Below are 10,000 nucleotides of genomic sequence, written 5' to 3'. Positions count from 1 at the left end.
GGCTCTCCCATTTCAGCACCCCTCCGAGGCTAATGTACATGTGTGTATTTATGTTTCTAATTCTATTACATCAAGACTACCCTTCCTTTGAGCAGGGGCAAAAAAAAAAAACCCTGACTTTTCACAGGAACAGAAAACGTACTCTACTCGACTACGGACTGGAGTGCCTTCCATGGCCCTGACTGCACTAAACAAACTCCGGCAGAAGACGTGCGTTAAAATGAAATGAAGAAGAAAAAAAAAAAAAAAAGAACTGTTAACTGTATTATTATAAGAGATCTAAAGTTCCCAAGCACACATTACTGTACAAGGAATGCAGTCTCCTCTTCAGGAGTAAAAACACCTCTCCTGGGCGTCTGCGCGGTCCCTGCAGACGGTGGTGAAATCAGCACACACCTGGCTAATGAATACTGCCGTCCACAGAGGCCGGCCCACACTCTGAAAAAGCCCAAACGCTCCTGAAAGCAGACTCCACACCTGAGCAGGGTACAAACACTGCGCAGGGAGAGAAATGGTTGGGGAGTTTCAGCCTTTCCGCTGATCTTTAATCTACTGCTGCCCAGACTCCGAGAGTGGCCTGACCCCGTCTGGCTTCACACTAAATTAATTCCAGCAGAGCCATTTTATTTACTGGCCTGGCCTGTGCGCCTCGGACTCTTCCCCATTACCTGGGCTTCCCCAGCCAGAGGACCAGGACCCCCCGAAGCCCTGCGGAATGACTGCCAACAGAGCAGGGGGCCTTATTCCACAACGCAGGATTACTGCCTTAGCTGCACTGCTTTACACACAGTTAACCTGCTCACTCAGTAATCCTGCTTTGTGAAACAGGGCCCGGTTATCCAGCTAACTCAGTAATCCTGCTTTGTGAAACAGGGCCCGGTTATCCAGCTAACTCAGTAATCCTGCTTTGTGAAACAGGGCCCGGTTATCCAGCTAACTCAGTAATCCTGCTTTGTGAAACAGGGCCCGGTTATCCAGCTAACTCAGTAATCCTGCTTTGTGAAACAGGGCCCGGTTATCCAGCTAACTCAGTAATCCTGCTTTGTGAAACAGGGCCTGGTTATCCAGCTAACTCAGTAATCCTGCTTTGTGAAACAGGGCCCAGTTATCCAGCTAACTCAGTAATCCTGCTTTGTGAAACAGGGCCCAGTTATCCAGCTAACTCAGCAATCCTGCTTTGTGAAACAGGGCCCGGTTATCCAGCTAACACAGTAATCCTGCTTTGTGAAACAGGGCCCAGTTATCCAGCTAACTCAGTAATCCTGCTTTGTGAAACAGGGCCCAGTTATCCAGCTAACTCAGTAATCCTGCTTTGTGAAACAGGGCCCAGGTATCCAGCTAACACAGTAATCCTGCTTTGTGAAACAGGGCCTGGTTATCCAGCTAACTCAGTAATCCTGCTTTGTGAAACAGGGCCCAGGTATCCAGCTAACACAGTAATCCTGCTTTGTGAAACAGGGCCTGGTTATCCAGCTAACTCAGTAATCCTGCTTTGTGAAACAGGGCCCAGGTATCCAGCTAAGACAGTAATCCTGCTATGTGAAACAGGGCCCAGTTATCCAGCTAACTCAGTAATCCTGCTATGTGAAACAGGGCCCAGTTATCCAGCTAACTCAGCAATCCTGCTTTGTGAAACAGGGCCCAGTTATCCAGCTAACTCAGTAATCCTGCTATGTGAAACAGGGCCCAGTTATCCAGCTAACTCAGTAATCCTGCTATGTGAAACAGGGCCCAGGTATCCAGCTAACTCAGTAATCCTGCTTTGTGAAACAGGGCCCAGGTATCCAGTAATACTGGCCCCTTCGGCCTGGTAACAGACTCATCAGCCAATAGAATCGCACTGCAGTTCTTCAACTTCTCTATGCTAACAGTGCTAATGGAGATCTGCTCTGCTCACATGTTCATGAGAAACCTCAAAGTGTATTCCCAAAACACAAAACTAGAGGGTTAAAACTGACCAACCAAATGGCAAAAAATGCTTATTTTAGCTTAGTGAAGGCCATTTGTCCAACAGGGTTGCCAGATTTAGAAATAGTCAAAAAAAAAGCTCCAAGCTGGAAGCATAACCGTGAAGCAGCAGTGCATTCCTTCCATCAGTCACTCAAACTGAACATTATGTTTTCCGGTCGAGCCGGCGAACCGGATCTGTACAAATAATTTGAAAACTGGAGCTTCTGGTAAAAAAACCGGACGTCTGGAAACCGAATTGTCGACTGGCTTCACTTAAGAGACCGGCGATGGCACCTGAAGAAGCAGCACACTGGACCACAGAAGCCTGCAGTGCATAAGTATCTGCTATGGGCTGTACTAGCGATAGCAACTCTCTTGTTAACTCTCATAGCAAGAGACTTGGTGAGATTGTGCTCACAATTGAGAATTCTGGGGTAACTGGTGCCATTCTGCCAGAACAGTATATTTGTTTAAGGAGGTCTAAAAGTTCATGATTGCTAAGTTTCAGAGACTGTGAGGCAATGTGTGTCCGCCAACCTACAAGGGAATGTGTGTGTGTGTGTGTGTGTGTGTGTGTGTGTGTGTGTGTGTGTGTGTGTGCTGCACATGTGACAGAGCAGGCCAATAAGAAGCCTGCAGCCCTGCTTTGTAACATGCTTATTAAATGTTCCTTTGCAGGAAAATGAACCAGATGGGAAAAAAAAAAAAAAAAAAGAATTAGTCACAGCAATCAATTCTTGTTCGTCTCTTTGAACTGGCGACACTTGGAGACATGTCTGTACAAACTTTGGGGTTGTAGTTGGCAGGCAAAACACTCTCCGCTGCTACACAATTACCCTCAGTAAGCTTTTCTTTCAGCCTCTTTTCAACCAGGACTAAATTTATAGCTCTAATTACAAAGTTTAAAAAAATCAGTTGCTGACTTGCAGCTGAGATTTTGGAATAATGACATAATGGCGGCCATCTTTAATGGAGGCCTTTGGGACACGGTCGTGAGGAACTCCCCCCCCACCCCCCGAAACCCGGCCTTCGCCGGACAGCGAGGGGACATCCCGCGTGCTCCACACACTGACCCACAATACACCGAGGCGGCGGGGGGAATCAGGGCTTCACAGGATCTGACTTTCTGCTGTACGGCACAACGGCTCAAGGACTCGGTAAAGTCCTTTCACCCGGGCAGCGCTGCGGCGGAAAGGCCTTGCTTCACAGCGCAGTCCTTCACAGGAACCCGCACAAGAGCCGCACGCTCAAGAGCCCGTATCGCCAACCTCGCCGCGCGACTTAAAAAGCGCCTTCGCCTGAGGTCACTCTTTCAGAAGCGACCGGCTGAGGGCTTCTCTTCCTCCGCTCTTCACGCTGAAGTGTATTGATCTAACTGCACTTCAGTTAACCGTTCACACGTCTATTGAGCTCCCACACCTCTGTGTGAGCACCAGGAGCGGCGGTCACTGAAAGAACAGGCAGGCCGCCCGTCACGCTGAAAGGGAGCTGAAGTCTGAGGCGAGAGAGAGAGGGAGGTGGGGGGGAGCAGGAGTCCTGCGTTCCTGTGCAGTCTGAAGTGCCAATGTGCTCTCTCTCTCTCGCTCTGACTCTCTCTCGCTCTGACTCTCTCTCGCTCTGACTCTCACGCTCTGACTCTCTCCCTCTCTCTCGCTCACTCTGACTCTCTCTCTGACTCTCTCACGCTCTGACTCTTTATCTCTCTGACTCTCCCTCACTCTGACTCTCCCTCACTCTGACTCTCCCTCACTCTGACTCTCCCTCACTCTGACTCTCTCACGCTCTGACTCTCTCTCTCTCTCTCCCTCACTCTGACTCTCCCTCACTCTGACTCTCTCACGCTCTGACTCTCTCTCTCTCTCGCTCACTCTGACTCTTTCTCTCTGACTCTCTCGCTCACTCTGACTCTCTCCCTCTCTCTCCCTCACTCTGACTCTCTCACGCTCTGACTCTCTCGCTCACTCTGACTCTCTCCCTCTCTCTCCCTCACTCTGACTCTCTCACGCTCTGACTCTCTCTCTCCCTCTCTCTGACTCTCTCTCTCACTCTGACTCTCTCCCTCACTCTGACTCTCTCACGCTCTGACTCTCTCCCTCTCTCTCCCTCACTCTGACTCTCTCACGCTCTGACTCTCTCTCTCCCTCTCTCTCCCTCACTCTGACTCTCTCTCTCACTCGGACTCTCTCCCTCACTCTGACTCTCTCACGCTCTGACTCTCTCCCTCTCTCTCCCTCACTCTCTGTCTCTCTCTCTCTCTCTGACTCTGGCTCTCTAACTCTAACTCTGACTCTCTCCCTCTCTCTCCCTCACTCTGACTCTCTCACGCTCTGACTCTCTCACGCTCTGACTCTCTCACGCTCTGACTCTCTCGCTCACTCTGACTCTCTCTCTCTGACTCTCTCTGACTCTCTCACGCTCTGACTCTCTCACGCTCTGACTCTCTCCCTCTCTCTCCCTCACTCTCTGTCTCTCTCTCTCTCTCTGACTCTGGCTCTCTAACTAACTCTGACTCTCTCCCTCACTCTGACTCTCTCACGCTCTGACTCTCTCACGCTCTGACTCTCTCGCTCACTCTGACTCTCTCTCTCTGACTCTCTCTGACTCTCTCACGCTCTGACTCTCTCACGCTCTGACTCTCTCACGCTCTGACTCTCTCACGCTCTGACTCTCTCATGCTCTGACACTCTCACGCTCTGACTCTCTCCCTCTCTCTCGCTCACTCTGACTCTTTCTCTCTGTCCCTCTCTCTCACGCGCTGACTCTCTCACACTGACTCTCAGGGGCAACATAATGAACTGCACGAGGTTCAGAAGGGCAGGTTTGCCCCGCCAGGGCAGCAGGCAGGGAGACAGGTGGCAGCTCTGCCAGAAATGAGTGTAAGAGGGAGATGAAGAGCAAGCAGGTGTTTACTGACAGCACCACGGGGCCCTGAGTGGGCAGAGTATGGACAGACAAACCTCCATTTTACCAGGACAAAGGGACTGCATTCTGTTACTAGGCCGATGTCACTAAAAGTGCTAAATGTCTCTTTTGGCAACTTTGGAGAAAGTAGTATTAACATCCCATGGCTGGCATATTAGGATATTTGTTTTGCACACAATAAAGAAAATATATATATATTAGCATGTGCTAGAAGAGTCTGTATGCTCACTGAAGATATAAAGGAGGGAGGATTCTGCCTGTTTCATTATTTAGAATGCCTTATTTTACACTAGCCTACGGAACATGAGATTAAAAAAACCTGCCCTTCAAAGGGTTAAAGAATTTATTTGACTTTAAAATTCTAAGTCAGCGTTCTAGAACTCCACTGCTTTACAGTTTCACTGGCAGTGGCCTTAGAATGTTCAGTTCCGAACACTCTGATGGCATAATGCTGATCCCGCACCCGAACGGGTGAAAGGAAAAGTGAAGTGTATTTCCTCCAGGCTGCTCCAGGCGGGCGTGACCTCGAGCAGCCCGGCGCACGGCTGAGACAGGCGGGGGAAGGAGCCCGACCGCTCCCGATCTCACCGAGTGTGGGGGCGAGGGCGGCCATGTTGGGGTCCAGGTGGTAGCCGCCCAGCAGGTACTGGGCGTCCGCGCCGGCGGGGTCCATCTTGAGGCCCGGCGGCAGGCTCATGTTCTGGGTCAGGTAGTACTGGTACAGCTCGGCCTCGGAGGGCGAGGGCAGGCCCAGGCCCAGCCGGCCGTGCTGCATCTGCGTGACGTTCTGCTGCAGCAGCACCATGTTGTGCATGTGCTTCTCGCTGGTCATGTGGATGCGCAGGTTCCGCGCCACGTTGGTCTCGTAGTCGCACACCTCGCACCGCCACGTGGGCTTGCTTTTTGGCTTGGTGGGGGAGGGCGCCCCGCAGGCCCCGCCCGCGTGGGGGCGGACTGGGCCGGGTGGTGGTGTTGGTGTTGGTGTTGGTGGTGTTGTGTTGGTGGTGGGCGGAGGCCTGCGTCGCCGAGGGAACGGGCACCACGCTGACGCTGCTGGGCGCGTGCCCGAACACCTGCTCGCCGGCGGGGGCCAGGGAGTTGCCGTTCTGCAGCGTCTGCATGTTGTTGAGGTGCTTGTCCGACTGCATGTGGATGCTGAGGTTGCCCTTGGTGGTGGTGGGAGTAGTTGCACACCTCGCAGCGGAAGGGCTTGTAGCCGCAGGTGTAGCTCTCGCCGCGGGCCAGGCGCGGGTGGCTCTGCCCGCTGCTGCAGAAGGAGCAGGACCCGCCCGAGTCCGGGTGCTTCTCCTTCATGTGGGCCTCCAGCGTCTGCTGGTACTTGTAGTGCCAGTTGCACTTGGGGCACTTGAGCGTCTTGCAGGAGTTGCGCGAGTGCATCATGGTCATGTGGCCGCCGAGCGAGCGGGAGGAGCCCAGGACCGTGTCGCACTTGGGGCACTCCACCCCGCTGCCGCCCAGGCCGCCGTGGCTCTGCGGGCACTCCCCGGCGCCCGCCAGGTCGCAGGGCGCCCCCGGGTGGGAGTGGCCGTGGGCGTGGGGCGAGGGGTGCAGGTGGTGGTGGTGGTGCAGGTGGTGGAGGTGGTGATGGTGCAGGAGGGCCCCGCCGTCGTCGTCCCCCTCAGCCGGGCCTTCATTTGGTTCAGAGCTGTGGCACTATCTCGATTGGCACTTTCGTCTGCAGCGGCGGGGTCGGCGGGGGCCGGGGGGGGGAGGAGGGCGGGCGGCGGGCGGGCAGGCCGCGGGGTCGTCCTCGGCCCCTCTGCCGGAGGGGGCCGGCGTCGCCACGGGGAGGCCGGGCCCCTGGCAGTTAAAGCTGGGAGGGGGCTCGGAGGCCCGCCCCCCGCCGTCCGGCCCCGCCGCCCTGACGGACGCGGAGGAGCAGGAAGCGGAGGCGGAGAGCAGGAAGCGGAGGCAGAGGAACAGGAAGCGGAGGCGGGGGCTTTGCTGTTGTGCGTGGGGCTTGCCGCAGGGGGGCAGGAAGAAGGCCGGAGAGCGCTACTAGGCATTAATAAAGGAGATTTGGAAATGCTTTGGTTTGAGACAGCGGGTCCCCCCCTCCTCAGCACCGACACAGGCCGCTGCAGCACCTCCGTCCTCTTCCTCATCCTCCTCTTCCTCTAACAGTTCCTCCTCCTCCTCCTCCGAGCCCGCCTCCGAGCCAGGGAGGAGCTCCTGGCCCGGCCGGGCCTCCCGCTCGGCGCCGTCCGCCCCCCGGCGGGTCCCGGGCCCCTCTGCTCTCCCTCCCTGCTCAGGCCGGGTGCTGGAGTCTTTGGCGGGGCCGGGGGCTGAGGTAAGCGAGGGCGGCCTGGGGCTGCCGAGGGCGCCCAGCGAGAGCAGGGAGCCCAAGGCCACGGGCGGGGCCAGCGACTCCGAGTCCTTATTGAGGAGCGCCCCGCTGCCCGGCTCCAGGTGCACCCCGCTGAAGGTACCGTAGAAACTCTGCCCCGACCGGAGCGGCACCATAGAGGGCGCGGGCGCGCCGGAGCTCTTGTTTTTGGTTCCAGGAAGCTGACGAGGGGCTCCTTGTCCTTGCCGATGCCCTGGATGATGGCGGACGCGTGCTTGTGGCCGAGGAGACGGCGCTCCTCCTCGCTCAGCGTCATGCGGTGGTCGTGCACGGCGTGCGTGGCGAAGGAGCGCGCGTAGCCGAAGGACAGCTTGCACAGGAAACACATGAGGATGGGCTTGCCCTTGCCGTACAGGGCCAGCCCGTCGAATTTGGAGAAATCCACGTTGTTGGGAACATCTTTGGATACGCAGGACTTCTTGGCAGACCCGTCGCTGTTCAGGTACTCCGTGTTGCTCTTGTGCCGCACGTCGAAGACGCGGAAGCTGTGCAGGACGGGGCTGAGGCCCGCCAGGGTTGAGGTATTGGGAAGCCTTGGTCTGACGGGCCGAACCACTTCCCGAACGACGAGGCTATGTGGAACGTGTTGATGATCTGAGGGTAGACCGAGGGAGGGGCCCCGGCGGGGTCGCCCGGCTTCCCCGTGCTGGGGAGGGAGTTTGTGGGGAGCAGGCCAGGTCCCGCGCCCCCACCACTTTGGATCAGCTGGCTGAGGCTTTCCACAACGTAGGCCGAGCCGTCGGGCTGGTAGACTATCTCTCCGGCCAGGTTCTCCACGTCGCTGGTCTCCTCCTCTTCCTCCTCCTCCTCCTCTCCTTCCTCGCTCCCGCTCTCCGCGCCCCCCTCCGCAGGAGCGTGGGCATGGCCCCCCCGCCCGGGGCCAGGGGCCCCCCGGGGAAGGGCTGCAGACTCGGGAAGCAGCCGTCCATCTCCATTTCATCCAAGTCGTCCAAATCTTCATCCTCCTCCTCTTCCTCCTCGTCCCCGCAGCTCCCGCCTCCTTCCTCCTCCTCCTCCTCCTCTTCCGGCCCCTTCCTATTGGCCGCCGCCGCCCGGGGGCGGGGCTGCCGTCGGCGGGGGCGGAGGGCGGGGTGCGCGCGGCGCGCGGGGGCTGGTCTCTCACGCCCTCGCGGGCCACGCCCGGGCCCTGGAGCTGGGAGGGGTAGGGCGCGGACAGGGACAGGGGCTCGAGGGACGGGGCCGGGCTGCTGGGGGGGACCTGCACGTTGGAGTGATCGTTCCAGGGCTGCGGGGGGCGCTGCGGGGGGCGCTGCGGGGAGGCGGCGGCGGCGGTGAGCCCATCGTCGGTCCCAGAAACGGCGGGAGAATCACAGCTTTCCATGCTGATGCCTACATGAGGCGTTCATCGCATCCAGGCCTGGAGGGAGGGAGGGAGGGAGGAGAGGGAGGGAGGAGAGGGAGGGAGGGAGAAGAGGGGGAGGGAGGGAGGAGAGAGAGGGGTTAGAGTAACTCAGCGGAACTTCAAGTTACGAAAACAGCAGATCACCCAATATTCTTCAAGTTTAAATCACGACGTACGAGAGGTTATGGAGCCATTTAATGGGTTCGGGTGCATTTTCAAACGATAGTCAGCACTTTGACTTTAACCAGTCACCGATGAACTTGGAATCAAAACGGACTACAGATATGTTGAGGAAAACAGCTAATGCATGCTGCAGTAAGAGGCACACTAACTGAGTGCGAGAGGATCTAATCGAGGACACACCGGGGTGAATGAAAGCTGAATACGCCATGCTGAATATTACATGAGTGAAGTTTACGGCACTGTGCTGGGCTCAGCCCCAACTCATTAACACATTCGCTGCCTCTGCCTGATTTATTCCCCCCATTTACCTAGCGATGCAAATGTCAGGTGCAATCGCGTGCTACATCTCCCCCAGCACTTATTCTACAGCAGCAGACAGCGCAGGACAGGAAGGACTGACAGTATCCACCTCTGTGCAGCGTGCCAAGTGTGAGATCTAATCAGGAAAATGACAGAGTGCTCATTACTTTAAATGATGTGCTTAAAACAATACCACAGACGAGTGCTAATAAGCCATATTAGATTCATCTTCAGGCCATATCAGGAATGATCATATTTCATCTTCACCTTGCAAACGACACTCTCATCTTACATTTTCTGAACAGGCCACATATATTTTTAAATAAATGTCCAGCTGACGGAAGAAAAGTATTATCGCGTAACTCATTTGGAGTTGGACGGAGGCGCGTAGCAGCGTAGGGAACATCTACGTGATTCTGAAGATCGTACAGAACGTTCGCTCAGATAAGTGCCGATGTTTTTTACTGCACCACTTATTGCTCTTCTGCTCCACATCTATGCATGTTAAATATGCAGGGAATAAATTAATGCCATTAAACCACCCCCCCGCCCCCCGCCCTTCCCCAAGTCTGACTGTACGCGTTCCTCACCGCTGTTTGTACGTGCGTATAAACACACAACCGCAGCAGAGAGAGAGAGAGAGAGAGAGAGAGAGAGAGAGAGAGAGAGAGAGAGAGAGAGAGGAGAGAGAGAGAGAGAGAGAGAGAGAGAGAGAGAGAGAGAGAGAGAGAGAGAGAGAGAGAGAGAGAGAGAGAGAGAGAGAGAGAGAGAGAGAGAGAGAGAGAGAGAGAGAGAGAGAGAGAGAGAGAGAGAGAGAGAGAGAGAGAGAGAGAGAGAGAGAGAGAGAGAGAGAGATAACCCCACCATCCAAAAACACTGCAGCTGGGCCAGGGGCTCGAATGCAGCTGTGTTTG

At 55.8% G+C, this 10,000-nt stretch overlaps 1 protein-coding gene across 1 annotated transcript in view; it reads right to left on the bottom strand.

Moving 5' to 3' along the window:
- Positions 1 to 10,000, bottom strand: part of zfhx3b (zinc finger homeobox 3b) — a 176,850-nt gene that overhangs the window by 110,748 nt on the left and 56,102 nt on the right. The window contains 12 exon segments of the mRNA XM_061222572.1: positions 5,461 to 5,820; positions 5,823 to 5,862; positions 5,865 to 6,050; positions 6,052 to 6,536; positions 6,539 to 6,599; positions 6,601 to 6,754; positions 6,787 to 6,948; positions 6,950 to 7,388; positions 7,391 to 7,771; positions 7,774 to 8,085; positions 8,088 to 8,295; positions 8,298 to 8,618. Of these exon segments, the coding sequence (XP_061078556.1) occupies positions 5,461 to 5,820; positions 5,823 to 5,862; positions 5,865 to 6,050; positions 6,052 to 6,536; positions 6,539 to 6,599; positions 6,601 to 6,754; positions 6,787 to 6,948; positions 6,950 to 7,388; positions 7,391 to 7,771; positions 7,774 to 8,085; positions 8,088 to 8,295; positions 8,298 to 8,582 (3,073 nt within the window). The 5' untranslated portion in view covers positions 8,583 to 8,618.

The sequence above is a fragment of the Conger conger genome, chromosome 15, assembly GCF_963514075.1.
Source record: "Conger conger chromosome 15, fConCon1.1, whole genome shotgun sequence".
NCBI lineage: Eukaryota > Metazoa > Chordata > Actinopteri > Anguilliformes > Congridae > Conger > Conger conger.
The sequence above is the reverse complement of the archived record's forward strand: the minus strand, read 5'-3'. Positions and strand labels throughout refer to the sequence as shown.